The 21,150-nt window shown below is 39.2% G+C and overlaps 1 protein-coding gene across 5 annotated transcripts in view; it reads left to right on the forward strand.

The window, feature by feature from the left end:
* Chst9 (carbohydrate sulfotransferase 9) overlaps positions 1–21,150 on the forward strand; it is a 272,043-nt gene that overhangs the window by 160,534 nt on the left and 90,359 nt on the right. For 4 of the 5 annotated variants that reach the window (XM_063231812.1, XM_063231814.1, XM_063231813.1 and 1 more), the window contains one exon: positions 7,367–7,408. The exons of the other annotated variant lie outside the window; for it this stretch is intronic. In XM_063231812.1, the coding sequence (XP_063087882.1) occupies positions 7,367–7,408 (42 nt within the window). The remainder of the gene's footprint in view (positions 1–7,366; positions 7,409–21,150) is intronic. 5 annotated transcript variants of the gene reach the window in all.

Genomic DNA, 21,150 nt, shown 5'->3' on the forward strand with positions numbered 1-21,150 from the left:
GGGGAAACGGTGATTACAAAGCCCAAAAGAACCATCCTTTTAGCCTAATTCATAGAGCTTTAAAGTCAGTTGGACATGAGACCTTTGCAGATGAGGGTATTAGGGTTCAGAGAAGCAAAGTGAATGCCTTTCCCTTGTTCCTGAGAACCAGGTATCCGGGCCCTCAGCAGTGCCATTCTCACTTGGAGGCTGCCTCGGGGACTAGTCCAGTCCCTCCACCATTCTTCAGGAAGGGTCACTTTGTACAGACCCGAGGAGCTGGGTCCTCACAAAAGGACCTGGCAGAGGCCTGCAGGCCGCTTCCTTGTCACTCAGCTCAGCATGGCTTTATTCTGGGAGCCCCGAGAAGGAGCTCTCAGCACCCAAACTGCTCCCAGATCACCCCCTGCTTCTTTCTTTTTAATTTGTATTTCCTTTTATTTGATCAACTAAACTTACAGTCTTCACAAAGCAAAATAAGCCATCTACTCATCTGCTCTTTACCTTTACACTCAGGCGAATTAATTAATCCATTGTGTATAATTGTCTAACAGATTGAAGCGTGGTCTGCTTTCTGTAAAGGAGGCTTTAAATCTCAGCCACCCAGACAGCCACATAATTATGTTTAAAACTAAACCAGTGAAATAAGCCAGACTCAAAAAGACAATTACCACATGTTTTCTTTCACAGACGGGGAAAGGACATGAAAGTGAGATTATTAGAGAAGAAGAGGGCTGAGTGGAGGCAGGAGGAGAGGGTAATGGGAGCTATCGAAGGTATGGAAGATCAGCCTACCATGTACACATGTGTCAGTGTGCCACCGTGGAACCCATTGTTCTATAGAATTAAGATGTGCAATAGAACAGCCAAATCAGTTAAAAACTGAACTGCTCTTTGGAGATTTCTTTGAACATCTATTTCTGAAAGTATATAAAAGTGATGTCCCTGTACAAACATTTTGAGCAATCAAACAAATTTTATTGAAAAGATAGTCATTTGAGAGCTTAACCTTTTTATGAATTCCTTCTGAAGTTCTATCCGTCTTAACATCTTCATGATTTTCTTCTTGAAGAAAGTAGCTCAGAAAATCCAAAGAAAAAGACAGAGGCCCCATTTAGCCTAAGTGAAATCAATACTTGAGGGAAAAGCATAATCATATAGTGTGAGGGATTTTTATAACAGCTACTAGAAAACCATCCCTTCTAGGATGTTCTTCAACTTGGGGCTCAAATATTTTTACCCAGGAAAAGGACTGGAGAGAATAGAACCTCTGAAAGCCACGGATTAGAAGGAAATGGGTGGTGAGGTTCACATTGCTTCCTTTGAGGTGTCATTTGTCATCACAAATTATCTTAAGCTCAGTCTCACCCCGGGTTTCTCTGGGGGCCTGAATTTCAGGTCGTTTTGTGTTGTTTATCATTTGCTGGAGAGGGTCAGAGCCCTTTCAGGATTTCTTGAGTTTCACAACTACAAAAGCCAGTTCTCTTAGCAACGCCAGCAGGAAAAATGTGTTTGCAGAAACGCTTTCTGTTTGAAGACAAGGTATGAAGTTAAGAAATGTGTGGGGTAACTCAAATCAACCACAGCTGCATGGCTCTTCCTTTGTAAATCTCTTGCTTCTGTCTTCTGATGCTCTACTTTCTAGTTGGCCAATTCGGTAGCTACCTCGAGTCTGGTTCCCAGGCTGCAGCAGCACATTTGACCTCCAGCGATCCCCTCTGTCCTGAACATAGTGAGAGGAGAGAAAGAATATCAGGCTGGAGTTCATGCCTTGTTGTATTTCTAGTTTTGGAATCTTGGGAAAATACTTAAACTCATTCTTTTCTTTCTTTGCCTTTCTTTTTTGTTAATTTTTATTTTATTGAAGTAATGCTTATACCAAGTATCAAACACAGTATTTCTTGGTACTGGTACCCTCTTAAATGGTTTACCTGACTAAGTACCTCTTTCACTTCCTTCAGAGGAGTCTGCTCACCCATGCTCACCCACCTGTGAACTCTGGCCACTCGAACTTGTAGAGCTAATTATTCAGTCAGTTATAAAATATGGGTGTATAAAGAGAATTGCTGTTTCTACAAAAATGTCTAAAAAATCTCAATAAGGTTCAGTTGCTGAAAGATGGAGAATTAGATGGATGCAAGATAATGATAAAATATTAGGAAAAGATATTAAATCTAAAAAAGATTCCACTTTGCACCTTTAAGATACTGATCTATCTTAATAAAACTGAAACCAGGAAATATGGATGATAATTATGGTTCTGATTTATGTTAGAAAGTGCAGACCTGGAAACATGCAGTTATCTTCCATATGTAGAGATCCATGTAGTATTCCTGTGACATTCTTACAAGATTAAATTAGATAAGACTGACATAAATCGCTCGCCCCATTCGTGGTATTTAATACGTATGCAGTACATGTTAGCTGTTATTGTGATTACTATTGATTTAATAAGCGTGCATCCAGGCAATTTTAAAAGAAGGTGGAAAAAAAGGTAAGATTAGGTCAAATCTGTATTTCAAAACAAAATTTGGGGATGATTTTTTTAATTCAGCAACCAAATATTAGACCACAAAGGACCTAAATTTCACTGCAATGATTTATTTTTTTTTTTGCATCCAAATATCTGTGCATAAAACAAGGGTATTGTTAATCACATTTCTGCAAGATTTAGCTGGAAAGAATAAAAACTTGATCCATTACTGAGACAAGGCTTTGGCAATCCAAATGTAATTCTATTTCCATTTTAACGTTGCCCCATGGCCTTAGAAAGATGTCTAACCTTTTCCTATCATCGTGCTCACTAGTAGGGAAGGATGATGATAAGCAGCATCATTAATATATCATGTGCCTAGAAAAATTACTTCGAGTTCTTTTGTGTGTCCTCGCACTGTTGAGGTGTCCGTAGCTCAATGTGTTATTCAGGCTGCACAAAGCTTCCAGCCCTTGGGATAAGGATCATTGACATGCTAATTTTTTTAAAAATTGATTTTCCAACAAAGCTCTAGACTGCTTCACTTATTATGGTGTTTACAGCAAGTTTCAATAGGTGAAACATGCTCCAATGCAGAAAACAGAGATGACTCAGATTAAAGTAGTGGGATGAAGGGAAAGATCCTATTTCAATAGATTGTCTACATGCAACGAAATAAGCCTTAATTACATATTCAATCTTGTAAACACAATATGAAAGCATGTACACTGGAGGTTCAATTTAAAACTCCTACTAATTTTACCTGCTCTGCTGAAACAATTGATTTCTGTTCTGTAAAGCAAAGTCCCAGAGCTGATATTTAAAGTCGTATTTATTGTCAAGCATAGGTGAACCTTCTTATTTACTTAATACAGTATCACATATCAGGTAAGCCAGTCTTACTACAGTCTTACTACTGGTTGTGAGGCCTGAACCTAGCTTCCTACATACTCATTACATAAAAATATAAATAGGAATAACAATGATTTAGGAGATACAGTATGGACAAAGCCTTTGAAGAGCTACATACTCTATGATCATGTGATTATTGGAAAGTATATGAGAACACTTTTCCTAGAAGATAACTCATGAGAAGCTTCCTGTCTTTTTATAGATACTCAAAGCAATATTTCTCTCAAAAAAGTAATTTATTCACTACATATTTATGTATGATTCTGCACTAGGTTCAGAGAAGTTATAAAAAAGAATGAAGCTGGATCAGACTGGGGTCAACAAGTTCACTACATAATGTTGGAGATATGTATCTGATTAATACGCTTGGGGCTTAAAGGTGGACAGAGTTAAACCAGACCAGAGAAGAGTGTCCAATACCAGAGTGAACTCTCATTGTTGTGTCCCAATGTCAGGTTCCAGATATACTTAAGAAATTGGCAGTTGACCTTGCATTCTCTTTATATATTTGAGCCATCATGGTGCTGGAGGAGAGAACCTGTCATGTCCACATTTTTAAAGCAAATGACTTCATCATTATAATCGAGATAGCTTCAAAGCAGTACCTGATGAGAACAATCCATCATACAATCAATAAACAACTTACCAGACTATCAAAAGAGAGGAAGAAGCAGCTGCTTTTTCCTTCCTAGTAGCTATTTTTCTGCACCAATTTAATTTCCTTCCATGTTTAAATTATAGACTACATAAATAATGATAATATGCTGAATAAAATCAGTTCTGTATGGAGGAAGTTCTAGCCTAAACAATACTCTTATCACTAAGCCATGAGAATGTGACCTTAATCGTGCTGCTGTTACATGGGTGAACAGGTAAATATGGAGTTGAATTGCATTGAAGTCGATTGAAGTAGTAGATTACATATCACGTTCCAACCATGGGGATCAGTTGTACTGAAGGAGCTATAACTTATTGATGCATTTTATAAATGACTTATAAACGCCCTTATCCAAAATGTAGAAATTAATAAATCAAGTAGAGCTGCTGATACTTTATACTAGGCAGCTTACAACAATACAAATGGAAAGTGCCCTTGGATATATTTTTCAAATCATTCTCAAAATAGAATATCATTTCACTGATATAAGTAGAATCTGATGCATTTTAGCACAAATAAAATTTAGTAAAAGACTGATTAAGAAGACAAAAGCCAAGAAAATCTTGCTCTCAATTAGGGTTAGAAAAGCAATATTCTTAGTCACACTGATAGTGGATTATTGAAATGGAGCAAGATAGGACAGATAATTAATACTCCCACCATTGCTTGAGTTACATCATTCCACATAATAGTTTGAGTTGTAATAAACATATTTTGAAAACATTGTTTTGTTAAAAAGCATGCAGGGAAAATTAGCATGGTACTGGCAAAGAAATAAACCTGAGGATCAATGGAACAGACTAGAAGATGCAAACACAACTACAAAGACACTCAGCCACCTGATATTTGACAAAGGTGCTAAACATGTTCACTGGGAGAATGATGGCCTCTTTAATAAATGGTGCTGAAAAAATTGGCTTTCCACATGCTGGACCTACGCATATCACCATGCACAAAACTAAAGTCTAAATGGATCAAATATCTAAATATTAAAACAGAAATACTAAATCTACGGGAAGAATTCATGAATAAAATGCAAACTGCATGGGAAACGCTTCAAAGTATTAACAACTGGGATTTCATATTATTGAAAAGTTTCTGCACTTTAAAAGAAATGACCAACGAAGTGAAAACCACAGAATGGGAAAAAATTATAGCCAACAATCCCTCAGACAAAGGGCTTATATCCAGAATATATAAAGAACTGAAAAACATCAAGCCCCTCCAAAGTCAAAGACCCTCTCCAAAAGTGGGCCTCTGAATGAACGCAGTTCTCAGATGAAGATATACAAATGGCAAATAAATGCATGAAGAAATGTTCACCATCACTGGTCATTCAAGAAATGCAAATTAAAACAGCACTGAGATTTCATCTCACCATGGAAAGAACAGCTACTGTCAAGAAAACAGCTGATAACAAATGTTGGCGAGGCTGTGGGGGAAAAGGAACACTGCTCCATTGTTGGTGGGAGTGCAGACTGGTGCAACCAGTGTGGAAATCAGTATGGAGGCTCCTCAAAAAACTAGAATTGGAAGTTCCATTCAATCTCACTATTCCCCTCCTGTGTATAGTCCCAGAAAAATTGAAAAGATCATGTCACAGAGATATATGTGCACTCAAGTTCATAGCAGCACAATTTGTGATAGCTAAATCTTAGAAACAACCAGAATACCCACCAACTGCAGAGTGGGTGAAAAAAATGTGGTATTTTTATATAGTGGAATACTACTCAAATATAAAAAAGGATGACCTTGAGGCCTTTATAGCTAAATGGAAGCAACTTGAAAATATCCTCTTTAGTGAAATAACACTAACATTAGTAAATATTACATTGTCTCTTTAGTGTAAAATAATAATAAAAACTGACAGAATAATGGGATCCAAAAGGTATAATAGAGATGGTGAAAGGGAAGGAAAAAAATGCTCTAAAGAGTATAATGGTATGTATAGTGTGTAAGATAGATGACCATATGACTGAATCTCTGTTGGAACATTGAACAGAAGGATTTGCATTGTCAGTGTTTGAGTGTCTAGCCACTATTTATGCTTTGATTTTGTGACTGTGGCAACTATTTTTTAAGATGACAATGAATAATGTATCAACTAGCGATTCTATGATTAATTTTTTTGAGTTAGGTATTGTTCTATCCTTATTTTCTGTTTTTCTATTTTCTTTCTTTGTAAAAAAAAAAGAGAGAACAATATGCAATATAGCAAATATTGTTAAATTTCTTTCATTCTGTTTTTAAAACCTATATTATTGTTTTGAGTTTGCTGCTGTTATGCTTTTTGTTTTTTATTTTTCTTTTCTGACTTTTCTCTTTTTAAAATAAAGTAAAATTAAAAAAAAAGCATGTAGGGAGAAAACATTATCTATGTATCAAATATATAAGAGTATAAAGTATAACATGATAAGTTATTTATTACATCATAATTAAACATTGTATAAAATATATGATATAGTATATGAGATTATATTTTATATTATGTATTTATAATATGCTATGTAAGGAAAAAATTGGACTTCCAAAACTCAAAAAGCCTTATATTAGCCTGTAAGTAGCTGCTTTCTATTCCCAAGAAGCATTCACAGCATGAGCAGAGCTCTCCTCTCCCCCCAGATGGCTGAACAAGAAAAAATATTCTGTGTTACATCTAACCAACTTCATTGGGTAGAAAGAGGACCTTCTCGATCATCAGGTTTTTAAAAAATAACCGTATCTCATTGTTCTTTACTACAGAGTATACTACTATTAGTTCTGGATAATTTAAATATCCATTGATTGCTTCCTTGAAAGCCCTTTTCTTTCATCCTAGATTTCAGTTCATGTACTTTGCCAAGCCTTCCAAACTAAGGCATCCTGCAGCGGACCACTGACAGTGAGTCCCTGGAAAGGCACAGGGCGTGGCTACCCTGAGTATCGATGCTACCCAAAGACATTTAAGCATTCAATTTTACACCAGTATTTTAGTGGAAAATGTGGTTGTAGGCTAACATGCTGATCCGTGATAGAGCAGGACACTAAGTACCAGGGGAATTCACCTTCTCTCTGATGGTCGTTTCCATCCCCAACCCCACCTCCTTTCCCTGCCGCAGAGGGCACAGGCACAAACTGTCTTGTCTGGCAAAGTTTGAAGGTGAAAACAGATTTGCTGTCACTTCTCCATTAATTAGTCTTGCAACATAAGAGATGACATATTTCATTTTGTGACTTTCCCCATCTCCTTGATTTTCCTTATACAAATAAAATATTATAGGCTTGTTGGAATATTTGTGTGAAAGTTGTGCAAATGTCATTGGATGTGATGGTGACATGTGCTTTTCTTTCCCCTTCTTTTCCAGGATGGGGGCCAGTAAATTACTTGCAGCCTGCACTCAGAACCAGTGAGTAACCTCCTCAGAATGTCTGAGTCCCCCGTAGCAAACCCCAAGGCTGCTTCTCAGCACAGGTTCTGGTGATGATAGTGATCACTGGAAAGCACAGCCCAGGTGACCCTGCTGGAGTGTAGAGAGTCTCTGCAGACAGCAGACCGCAAAATTTACAGAGAAAACCAAGGGCTCTGGAAATATATTTCCATTATAGGAAGCTTGATGACTGTTAATATTTTTCTTATTTGAAAAGGTTGACACTTTTCCTATGTTTATTTTCAAAGTGCATATCACTTCCCTGGTACATTGTACTATATTCTTTAGTTTCCAAAATGTATCCTATGAGTACCATAAAATATTATTAACTCAGACACTGCTAATACGCAATCAGTGGCAACTTTATCTGGACTAACCTAAAATTCACCTTGGAATAATCTATAAGGAATGTATTTACTAATCATAAGAGGGAGAACACTTGTAACCTATGCTAAAAAGGCATTGTTTTCATGGATCTAGAGTATGGTCTTTATACACAAAAAATTTAGCTATAAAGTAAGGGTCCATATCATTAAGTAGATGTCTCCTTAGACAGACTTTATTTATAGATTTTAGTATTGAAAGTAATAAAACTGCATTGCTTTTAATAAATTCTGGATTTCATTATTTAGGCTGGCTTTTCCTCCCCATTTTTACAAACTCATTATTTCATTCTAATGAAGTGTACCGTGGTGTATGAGCATAAGCACTTATTAATACAACAGGATCAATTCCTATTGTCTTAGTTTAAAATTAATAAATATAAATTTTAATTTGGGGATATTTCTGTAGCTTTCACGTCCAGAATGATAGTGCTATAATTACAAGAAAAATTTCCTACTTCATGATTTCATACAGCAGACTTAAAAAAATTAATATCTTCACAAAGCAAACAAGACAAATACCCAGGAAAACAAAATTTGAGATAAGGAGGGGTATCTGTGCATACCCTCTTTGGGTGTATTGAAAAAATGAAGTAGTAGCTGAGTCACTTTCATTTCCTCATTCTTTTACTCCTTTTAAACAAATACTAAGCCACACTCATTCTATTGAGGGAGGTAGCAGTAAATATAATTTTCTTCTTGTGTTGATTTTGCTTATATGTTGAGACAGAGGTGGAGACAAAGTTTTCTCATGTGATAATTGATGTGCAAATTACAATAAGCAAAGTGCTTTGAAAAATCGGAGTACAGACAGTCATCCGACAAGTAGAAGGGGAAAAGTATTCACAATCGATGAGCTTAGTCAGCTTTCCCATCACTGAGACACAATAACCACCAGTGCCCGCAATCTAAAGGGGAAGAGGTATGTTTTGGCTCACAGTGTCAGAGGATTCATGGTTGGTGGATTCAAAGTGGAACTAGCATGGTGGAAGGGATTGGCTGGAGAACAGGGGATCATCCTATGGCAGCCGGAAAGCAGGCAGAAAAAGGAGGAATCAGGCACAACAATACACCCTTCTAGGTCACACTCACAGTGACTGACCTGCCTCCAACCAGGTCAACCTCCAGACAGCACATTCAGCTATGAAATGATCCCTGGAAGAATCCACTGTTGAGTGTTGTACACGAGAACTTGGGGAGACATTTTGTGTCTAAACCACAACACTAGTTATAATACTTGAGATGAATAAATCAATAATAGAATTTTGACAAGTAGAGAAAAAGAACAACCTTCCCAGCAGTGTAAGCAAAGCACAGAGATATGCAAGTACATGGAGAATGCCAAAGAAACCAGCAGACTGGGAGTGAGTTGTAGGAAGCTGAGCTCTTAAAATGGGGTAGAGAGTATCTACAAAAGTACATAATCAAGCAAAGATGCTCTTGAGCTAAGTACAGTGCCTGTAATCTCAACTGCTTGGGAGGATGAGGCAGGAAAATCACAACTTCCAGGCCAGCCTAAGCAACCTAGCAAGATTTTGCACAAAATTTTAAAAGGGGAATGAGGGACTTGGGGCTGAGGATGTAGCTCTTTGATAGAGCTTTTTTACCTATCATAAAGTCCAGGGTTCAAACCCCAACACTGAAATAAAAAAAGATGTTCTTTAAGTGGTTCATAACAATAATGGATTTCAGAGAGAAAGACTTGAGAGTGTTCTCTGTAGAACTAAAATAAGACTTGGGGTTAAATAAGATGCCCTGGGCATAAGGAGAGAACTTTGAGGAACATGGAATAGAATCAGCTTCTCTTCGAGACACCAGAGAAGAGGGGTTTAAGATAAATTTGAAAGTGGATATAAAGAAATTTGAGGGGATTTGTGTCTGAGAGCTCCCGTGTTTTCTCCCACGAACCACTGAAATAGTACGGTATGTAGAAGAGGAGGACACGTGTGAAAATGAGCTAAGTCGCCTGTAAGTGATGTTACCTGGTCACACAACTTCTCTAAATTTCAGGGTCACCATCTGTAAAATGGAGATGGTAATAACAATGAATCCATAATCTGGAGGACTTTCCGGTTATGAGCAAACATCATAAACTGAAAGACACTGTATTGAAGAGCAGCCAACATGTAGCCAAAAGACACTGGCTAACCTTGCTGAGGTCTCCCATGTAAAGCCAGGATAGCACTGTGTAGTTGACAAGGGTTCCTGAGATGGTGAAAGGGTCAAGGCACGTTCCAAGTATGCACACAGGTGTTCTAGAGGTGAGGGCTGCTGGATTTTTTATTACTCTCTATGAATAGGAGCTTGTTTTGGGAGAAAGATGAAATGATCTCAATAAGCTGTGAAAATAACAAGGGGCTGTGTAAATGTTTGTAAGCAGAATTTAGAGCCCATTCTACAAAGAGGACTTTGCATGTACAACCACACACCTCTGTGCTTTGAAGCAGCCACAGTAGGTGATCCAATGACACAATGTTGGGAAAATTAAAGCAAGAACACTAGTGGCTAAGGGTTAGAGCCTTTGAAGGGACAATTGGAAATATTGATCATTGTCGATCCCAAAAACTTAAAGGACCTGGGGCTGGGGAGTTAGCTCAGCGGCATAAGCGCCTGCCTTGCAAGCAGGCAGTCATGAGTTTGATCCCTGGTACCCATAAAAAGGAAAAAGACAAAAAGAAAAAAAAAACCTTAAAGGACCTGAATTTAAAAGCTGAATCCTATCATATACTCTGGCTTGGATGGATCAACCAGCATCTTGTGATCCCAAAGCTTTTGTCGCTGTGAAGAAGGGCGTGACTTCCTCCACGGGCTGGGTTTCCACGTGTCCCTAAAGTCAGGTGCTCTCAACCATCAGTGAGTCAGTGGTTGGCAAGATCTCTGTCTGACCTTCCCTTTCTGTCCACTACACATCCTTGGTTTGCACTCCTGCCTCAGCCTCCCCCTTCCTCTTCTCTAGCACAAGAGAAAGCAAAAGAAAAAAAATTTTTTCCTTCCTCCTCTGAAATAGAAAAGTAGAATCTGAGCCAAGTCCAAAAGGGCCAGCTTGGCCTACTACCCATCATCCCAACCACTGCCACGAATGCACAGTCCACGATTCGCTGACTGTGGTAGTTACAGCTGGACTTCCTCTCACACCTCCACTGGATTATCTCACCAGACACTGCAGAATGTCCAGTGTCCTCTTCAAGTGCTTAACGAGCCTTGGGAACCTCAAGAAAGAGCTTCCAGGATTTATCTTGATAGTTACTAAACTTTCCTCAGAGGGAAAATCGAATTGCTAAAGCTCTCGTCCTCAATTTGCCAAATGGTGGCCATAAAGAAAATATAGGCTAAATCTTGCACATTATTGATGCCCATTTTAATTAATGTAAGATATATCCCTCATTTGGGAACATGGTTGATTCGCTCCGTCAGTGATGATTCATTAATGATGAACACGAGGTGCTAGCAACTTTTCAAGATCTATGAAGATACTGAATATAAACATTTTCTGTGAATAATATTTGAAACAGTAGGAAAAAGCCTTTCAAATTCAGACAATATTCTAGATGTTTCTAAAACTACTACACCAGAGACTAATTAGAGTTTGGGAAAGCCCAGAGTCTTTTTTTGTCTCTCTTTAATCTCAAAGCCAACTCTCTCCTTCTGTTCCAATGAGTCACCTGAAATTCACCCCCACGGTCCTGGTTTCTTATATGTTACTTTGAGTTAGCCCGCTGGTGTGTAGCTTGTTCCAACACATGTTAGCATCCACCTCCCATGTGGGGACTTACCTCTGTGCTTGGAGAAGCACAGATACCTGCTTACCTGCCTTCTGCACGCTAGCAAAGACGCAGTGATGCTACTCCTGTACCACAAATGCACATCAATTTCCTCTCTCTCTCTCTCTCTCTCTCTCTCTCTCTCTCTCTGTCTCTCTCTCTCTCTGTGTGTGTGTGTGTGTGTGTGTGTGTGTAAATCTGGGGATTATGCACAAGTCCTTCACCCTGACCTACATCTCCAGCTCATTTTTTAAAAATTTTGAGACAGATTCTTGCTAAGTGGCTAGGACCCCCACATTAGGTTCAAATGTGTGATTCTCTTGCCTCAGCCTCCCAGAGTACTGAGAGTACAGGTGTGCACCTCCGTGTCAAGCTTCGGTCTTTCTTGGATATGCTATAATCACTCAGTCCCGTGCAGCCAGATCCATTGTTCCCTGCAGCTCTCATTTCATTCCTGCCTGGCTTGTGTGTGTCTTCATTCCAGATGTGCTCATGAGGCCATCTCAACTCTTGTTAAAAATAAACACAGAGGCAAATATCTGCACAATTCATTTGTTTTGTCCTAACCACTCTTTCCTTCTATTTCCTCTCTTAATTGACATTGCCTCCTATTTCTGGGTTGTCTGTTTTCTTCTTTTCTCTGTTTTGTACCCTCTGCATGGCTCACCACTTTTAGTAACCCTTGGAATTCAGGCTTCTTGGTTATTTCCCACTTCGGTGGAAGAAAACAAAATATGTACATTCAGTGGCAAACTCAAAATTAAGAATAGATGGTCGCATTTCATTGGTGTATTTTCTTCCTGTTCTCTAAAAGACCTTTGGCAGGTGGTGAAGCAATGCTCAGTTTGGACCAATCTCATTAATCCTGGCTAGCAAGAATATAGTCCATGTCATAGGCGGAGACCTTGATGAAACGTTCAGGACGGAGTCTAAAACTTGAATCTTTTGACTCAAGAGCCTGTGTTTCCCCAGGTTAGAGACTATGGTAGCTTTGTTTGATTTCATAAGCAGAGAGTAACTTAAAATCATTTCTAGGGTTATTGAACTGAGAAATGTTCCTCAGAATTTCATGAAGAAAATCTTCAAGCAGGGTTTATATACCAGGCAAAGGATTCACAAATGCAAGGGTAATGCTTTTCTACATGCTGAGAGTAAATTTTATTTTTCCAGAGTAGAGGCTGTCTGTGCACAGTTGCAGGAGGTATGCCTTTATAGAAAGTCCCTCCACCTAGATGGGTCTGTGCCCTGGAGCTTTGCATTCAGTAGGAAGGACCTCTAGGGCATAGTTCTTGGAAAAGATTGCTGTCTACCAGTACTCTGCCCTTGGCGCTTCCTCCAGCTCGAACAGAAGGAGCCACATTATGTATTCATGAGCACTGTAGGTTGCAGAGCTGTGGCTGCCAGGCTGGAGTTCAGGAGGTTCCTCAGTCTCAGAGATGCTAAAGGCTGGAATCAAGGTTTGGTTTTAAGGTGAAGGTGTATGTGAAGCTGCCCATCTGAATGCTTTGATAGCGGCAGCCTGACTCCCTCTTCCACATCATAAGGCATCCTTCCCCTCATCAGCTCAAGCATCCTTCTCTGTAGATTGATTACCAAAGCTGGTAGGAAGGGACGGTTAGAGACTGACGCAGCCTGCCTGAGCCTATGTAGAAATTCAGCTTTACAAATTTCACAAGAACTGGTGAACATGATCTTTTTTTAAAAGTGCAGCATAAACCTTATGATTTATCCTCTAAGGACTTCAGCTGGAAAGCCCCCAGGCTCCTTTTCCCCACCCTCAGGGGACTGCAGGCTTCTGTGCAGCTTGTAAGTTCTGCAAAAGCCACCACTGTGCTTCTCACGCCCATAACAATAAACCGTGAAGATGGTGGGCTTTTTCTTTTGTAGGGAAAGGGACTGTCTGCTTTTGTTCTTATTCGAAGATATTCAGCAAAGAAAAACTGGCACCCCACAGTTAATTGGGCTGTTCTGTTAAATATTTTCCTGGTACCCGGATGCATCCTGCATCCTCTTTCAATAACCTGATCTGCACGTGTTTCTTACCCTCTCACTGAAGCTCCAAGTAATCTAGAGGGTCAAAGTTTTCAACTTTTTGTCTTGCATTAAAGCAATCTGTCATTTCCACGGCATTAAAGTGCCCTGCAGAATAATTTCCAGATGATGAAGGTGGAATTCTTCGCAAAGTGTAACTGCTCCCCCTGCTGGTTTAAAACGGCAATGACAGTCATTCGTCTTGAGAAACTTAATCTCGGTCCAGAGCAAGGGCTTGCTTTTTGGCTTGGTTTTGCTCATTTGGAGTTTGGATTATTTGGGGAGTACTTCTTTATGTCTAGATTTTTTGCCCTCACAGTAAACTGATACTAAGTCTAAATAAACAGGACACATAAGTGTTGTCATCATACTTTGTAAATACAGTGTAAGTACTTTGTACAGTAATCTAAATAGGAATACTGTACAAGAATGTTTAAATATTTCTTATGTGAAAAAGTTAGGAAAATATGATTAATGTTACTCAGTGCTTAAGATTTTCAATAAACAATAGAATTTCTAAATTTCTTAATTGAGGTATAATTTATATGCTGTAAAATTTCCACATTTGTTCAATATGAGTTTAGATCATTGTATATGCCAATATTGAATCTTACATTTTAAATATTTCTCTCACCCTCTTTTCAGTCAATTCCAATCCCAGACATCTTCATCTCCTTTCTTTCCCACCTCTCATCCCTTTCCCACTGCCTATATGATCATTTTCTCACTTTTATCACCATAATTTAGTTTGAACCATTCCTGAACTTCATCTAGATAACATACCACATGGTGTGTAAAGGCTTTTCCACATGCCATAATCTATGTATCTAGATGATACATAGATACATAGGTTACCTATATATCTATATAGATTTTATATGAATATATGGATTTTTATAGATAGATAATGGCATGTAGAAAAATATATGATCTATTTCTTTTGTATTGCTGTCTAAAATTTCATTATGTATGATATAACAAGATATTTAAGAATTATGTTGTTTTGGACTTTTATTATAAGATAAGGTCTTGCTATGTAGTTCAGGCTGGCCTTGAACTTACTCTGTAGCCCAGGCTGGCCTAAGACTCACAGTGATCCTCCTGCATCAGCCTCCCAAGTGCTAGGTTTATAAGTGTGCACCATGATACCTCCTTGTTTTGGACATTTAGATAATTTCTAGTACAACATCTTTACGAGTAGATAAGATCATATGGGATTCTTAGTGTGTTTGTGATTATATATTTTTATTTCTGTTGGCTAAGTTCCAAAAAGCGTATGTTTTTTTTGGGGGGGTCACAAGGTAAATGTTTAACTGTACAAGAAACTGCCCAGCAGTCTCACAGCAGAAGTGGACATTCTCCCTGCTCCTGGCCTGTCCCGACAGAGGGTAGGAAGTGGGTGCTTCTGTCTTAACTTGCTCACCTCCGATGTCTACGTGTGTCATGCTCCTCTTCTTCTTGTGCTCTTATTCCCCATTTGTGTATCTTCCTGGTGCAACGTTTTCACATCTTTATCTAAAACAAAAGATAGATGAAACGTCTCCTGTCAGTCCTAGGGATTCCTGCGTGCCGGGTGTGACTCGACTGTCAGGCAGATGCGTTATATAAATAGTTTGGCAGTTGGTGGTTTACTCATTAATTTTATTAAAGTGCCTTTTGAGGAACAGAAATTTCTAATTTTGGTAAAGAACAATGCATTGTTTGTCTCCTTTATGTTTAGTGCTTCTTAGTATCCAAAGAAATTGTTTTTCTATCTAAGGTTGTGAAGATTATTCGGTTAGTACTAGAAAAAGTAACTTTTAAGATTGAGAATAACAATGAAGACAATTTGCAGGCAGATAAAGAAGCATGTTTACAATGCCTAAAACAAAGGATCATCTGTATTTTTATACATGTGTGATTACTTCTTAATTTTCAGTCTTCTTGATTTATCCTCCTTTTTCTAAGAATTAGATGATGGCAATTAGCAATTTAGTATTTTGAAGTCCTGGGAAAGCTCAGTGTGAAGTTTGAGTGTCCTCCATATGCTAATGACTTTAGATAATGATTTTCATATCACAGGTGATTTTATAACCTTATTCGCTGCCCTTGACAAATGATCTCCGTCCCAGGGAGCTAGATTATCTATTTCTAGTCTTTGTCCACACTTTTGCAGCAAGAAAATGATTGTAAATTATCAAACTGCCCTCGTTATTTCATTTCTTCTATATATTCATATTAAATACACGAAATTTTTAATGTTTTTAAATATACTCTCAAATATGTGTATATATACACATACAAATAAGTAGCTAGATAATAGCCACGGGTATAAAGATATATAAAAGACCTAGATCACCTTTACTAAGATGCTGTCCTAACATCACTAAAGCTTAGTAAAGCCCTAACCACATTTACTCCTTCAGTTAATGTTTATTTATTGATAGATAAGTGTGTACCCAATGCTGGGTGTACAGTGGGGAATCAGCCACCAGGTACATGACCTCTAGGGGCTTACTGTCTAATGGAAGTAAGAATGGTACTCTGAAAACAAAGGTACTGTTTTCAATTGTGTCTGATCCTCTGCAGGGACATTGCAGGAGCTGTAGAGACAGTCACAGGGTAGGTCCATCTCAGGGAGGCCTGCCTGACTGAGCAGGTGCGACTAATCAGAGACTCAGAGGGACTCAGCTGTGTGGCAGGTGAGGCGAGTGCTCTTACAGGGAGAGTGGGAAGGCTGAGGCCCTCGGGAAAGATCCAGCATGCTCTGGGCCAAATGGTAGGGTGCAGGGAACACAGAGGGGAGACACAAAGGGGAGGGTGCAGGGAACAGGGGAGACACAGGTAAGGCAAAGTAGAGGAGATCCCTGCTGGGCCTCAGCAGCCCCAGCAAGAATGGCTGAGGAGGACTCTGGTATGGTTTAGGAGCACGTAGGAAAACTACCTGCCTTACAAAAGAAGGGTCGTGTTTGTAGCAAAGATAAGGGGTATTAATTTGTCTTTATTAAGAGTCTCCCCCAAAAGCAGCTTATGAGTGGTGACAGGTCGCACGTGCCTGGAGTAACCAGGGTCACTTGCTGGTATTTACTAAACAGAATTCTCAAAACACAAGGCCCATAGAAGTGTGACCCAGTGAGGGGGACACCGGCCAAGAGCATCCATGAGGTCCATGTTGAAGATATCAAAAGAGGCCTCCTCCCAGGTAGGACTGATAAAGAAATCATCAGAAAAAATGCTAAATAAATGGCAAAAATGAGGAAAGCAAGAACAAAATAGAACACAGAAATAAAGGTCAACAAAAGATCAAGAATGTGTTATTAATAGTGCTGACTACAACTGCACACTCTGAGATATGAACCAGGTGAAGTTCCCTCCTGGTCTTTATAATGTACATGCAGAAAATATTTGTCAGTCAAGCACTGTTCAACTTACATTTTTGCTCAGGAAATAGACTGTTTTTCTCATAAAAATTCTCTGTTTCCTGACTCATTCTTTGTGAAATCTAAAAGTAAATCTCTAGCAAAGCTCAGGGATTTCTCACTAGTTTGATGGGTTCCTTTACAATACTAAACATATTTTTGTGAGTTGGTTACAGAGTCTTTAGTTTTAACAGATCTTTGATTACTTAAAAAGGTTCATTGTATGAGATGTTTTTTCATACCTCCTGAGGCTAAATTTAGCTAGCTGATATCACAGTGGAATTTGAACATAGGCACATAGAACTAATTTCCTCATTTGACTTTTAAATTAGTTTTGTGTGTTAACTAAAATTGAAATGTTTCGATGATGAATAATGCCAAGAAGAATCGGTATACTCCATTGATTTTAATGAAGTGTACATGTTCTTGCAAGCTTGTGAGTGACAGCCTGGTTACAGAGTTCTTAAATCTTACCATTTAATACTTTCTGCACTCACATATTTTATTTATAAAATACCATAATGATAGCCGTTTAATTTTGTGAACACGATTAAACTTTAAAATTTTGTTCATCAGTGTTTCCAAGGATTTGACCTTACTAAAGGTGTGTCTGACCTATTTTTACTTAAAAAGAAGATTTGACAACCAATTAAATAAATCCAAAAGTTAGCTAACATTTTCTACATGATTTATTTGAAAAGCACTGGGCTAAGAGATTCATTTACAGAAAATAAAGAGATTGTATTTTAAGATACCTAGATTTTAATGTATCAATTCTAGATAAAAGTTTGAATGAAATTTAAATTTCTTCAGTGATCATAATAAAATGTGTATAATAAGTCAAACCAAGCAACACCTGCTACTAACATATGTGAGAGGAGGCAAGTAGGAAAATTTGAATAATGATATTAATTCTTTAAGACCTCAAGGAAACACTTTTGCTAATTTTTAAATCAAGGAATCCTTCGTTAGGTTCCATCTTTAATGATTGTTAGAAGGGTTAAAATATGCCCAAATACTTGTAAATGTATTTAAATTTCTTGTCATTTGTCAAGGCCTCACGCTCAAGCTATGGTTTTCTTGTCTTTATTATTTTTGTTGCTTTTTTCATGCCAAACAAAGAACCGTATTGCAAAACAATACTTCAAAGTTAACATATTAAGTCATTAGGAGGGTAAAGTACTCAGTAATTCATGCTATGCCAACACAGAATTAAAGACCTTTGCAATGAACAGTATATTCAGTATGTGTAGCAGGATCTGAAAATTAGCTGACGCACGAGCAGACCCTGTAGGCGTGGGCACTGAGGCAGGGGGACTTTACCACTCTTCACACAGTTGCCATTCTCATGGCCAAAGGCAAGGCCGGAGGACCTTGCCAGGGAAGGGCAGGCAGTGTAAATTAGGATCCAGGGAACACGTGAGGAACTGGGAAATGCAGTTCCTGACACCTGCAGGCCCTGCAGGAAGTTGGAACCAAGGAGAATGGGAAGAACTGGGGAGTGGGACCTCCCTGCGCCCTAGAGAGACCCCCAGGGCTGGAACCTCACTCTGACCTTCCAGGCTCCTCAAGACTGAAAGTGTGGAAACTTGCAAAAAAGAGAAATAAATAGAATGGATAGTTCAGCAGTTTGAGTTTCAGGGTCCCCCGAGTTTACTTCTAGCTTGTTCTCTTAAAGGATCCTGTGCTGCCCACTTCTCTGGGCAGCTGTTCAGTCTACAGAGGGAATTTCTGATTCCCAGCAGCCTGCGCTGTGCTGGCCGGTTTGCCCTCCTCCTGGAGTGAATTCGCGACAGCTCTGGTGCTCCTAGTTGTCAGCCTGACAGTGACTCTCCTAGTGTTCATCCAAGGCTTCCCAGGTCCTTCTGGGCTCCATCTGCAGCCCTGCTCACTCACTCCAGACCCCATCCAAGCCCTGCAGGGCCTCCTGACTGCGTCTCTTACAGCTGCCTGTGCTACACCGTGAGCCCCGCTGTGCTGCCATCATCCGCACCCTCCAGGCTCCCATGTCGCTTCCTGGTGACTGCAGTCTCACTGGGCTCCCATTTGTCTGCACCATTAGCTGTTCAATGCCACCCTGTCTGGCATGGAATCGTTCTGTGATGGTTCAGCTCCCCAGATAAACCAAGGGACTGCACCGTGAGTCCTATTGTATCACTGCCTGCCCTTCTCATAGCCCAGGCTTCATAACTGCCTACTTCTGGATAAGCTGCTGGACTGTGGCTAAGCAGACGCAGGTGAAAAATGGACAAGGTTTAAGTGTTTTCCTCCCGTGATCTGGTGCTCGATCCCGGCCCCTTCCTGTCCATTGGGCATGATAAGCCCTTGCACTCTGAAACCAGGGACAACTCTTTTTAAACCTTCAAGCACTATATGGCCTTGGGCAAGTTGGTGAGCCTCTCAAAAGCTCAGGTCCACTATAAAGTGCTAATGTACTAAAATTGTTTTAGTATAAGAATCTATATTAAGGCACATGATTATATGCTTGTTATTTCATTTTATTGTATTTTCTTTATTACTACAGCATTGAATCGAGACTTTATACCACTAACTAACCCAAAGGGCCTAGCTCAAATCAGCTGTGGCTTTGAGCCCCACCCCTTGTCTGCCTCACCCACATCTGACGCCCACAGAGTAAGCTGCATATTAAAAATCACCTGGGCTCATGACAAACCGGGGGCACCTGGCTGTTACTCAAGAGCCTGTGCTTTGCAAACCAGCCCTGTTGAGCAGCTGCCCACTCACTGCAGGACTCTGCAGCATGTTTGGTTCCCTCTCTTCCCATCCGTTTGCCCTTTTGGGGAATCTCGGCTACAGTTCCTACAGTTGGCATCCTATGCTCTTTTGGGACAGTCCCTATCAGGAAATTCCCGGTCAAATACATACTTGAAATTATCAAATTGTCAAGTCCTCATTTCCTCTGAGACAGTTCTACCAATGCTGAAATGCTGGCCGATAGATGTCAGTTTGCTAAGTTTACTTCATATAAAGAGAAAAAACTAGTTTGTCTGCAGACACATTATAAATGAAAAATTTCAATGTGTGATAGACATATATTTAATAAAGAGCTTAGTAGCCCTAGAAATATTTATAAAATCCAAGGCATATAAGCTTTCATAGCAAACTAAGGTTAAAGGACAATAAAGTGAAAACAATAGAAATATTACCTTGTTTCTTTTGCCAGTTTAATTTAGAAACTATGCTTTCAGGTTTTACCTCCCAGGCTTGTGGTTCTGTGTATTTTTGATGAAACCCAAAGTAGGTTACCATGGATTTGATGCGACCAAAAGAAAAAGAAAAGAAAAACATAAAGTGGATGAGAGGAGGCCTTTTTCACAATTCAATAATGTCAGAGAACTTTTCCAAGGTTGTATTTCAGAGGATAAGTTTTTAAACCTATTTGATGGTACCTTTTTCAATAGAGTCACAGACTAATAAAAGCTTATTTAATTTTATTTTCCACTCCATTACTCCCCAAAGGGTAGGACCAAGTGAAAAAATGCCCTCACAGATTGCATGTCATATGTCAGAAATTTATTACCCCATTTGCTCATGCTTTTCACCTATCTTTCTCAAATATTTTAATTATAAGCCAAGGGAAGGGAAGTTTCACAAAGATCTCAAATTTATTTACATCATGACTTGGAAACTTCTACTAATTGAAAGATCTGTGCTGATTGTTTTTCCTACTAAAGTTTCTAAACAGCAAATCCAAATTACCCAGCATTTATTAAACAATGGTACATGCAGACCTCATGCCAGAAAGGCCCACATGCACCATTTTCTGTGTCTCTCTAATTCCAAAAGTCACTACTTAGACTCCCTGGGTCATTACTTAGCCATTGCAGGTTTTCTTATCCATAAAGTAGAGTGTTCCAGTGAGGCAGGGAGATAAAATGGTCTCTAAGATCCTTTTCAACTTCGAAGTCTTGAGATCCCGTGAGTGAATCAGAGTTACACGTATACACGGAGTGCAACAAAACGTTAAGCAGAGCCCAACAGGGCTCTTTTCTTCTTCAAGTCCTTGATGTGTAGAGCAGAAACCTCCCTCCAAGAGCGAGGTAAGTCTGTGTGTGGCAGGCAGAAGAGCGCAGCAAGAGACGAGAAGAGAGCCAGCATTTCTTCAGCAATTCCTTTGGTCTCCAGTT

Source organism: Cavia porcellus, unplaced genomic scaffold, assembly GCF_034190915.1.
Source record: "Cavia porcellus strain 051 isolate PalLab524CR breed Dunkin Hartley unplaced genomic scaffold, mCavPor4.1 scaffold_20, whole genome shotgun sequence".
NCBI lineage: Eukaryota > Metazoa > Chordata > Mammalia > Rodentia > Caviidae > Cavia > Cavia porcellus.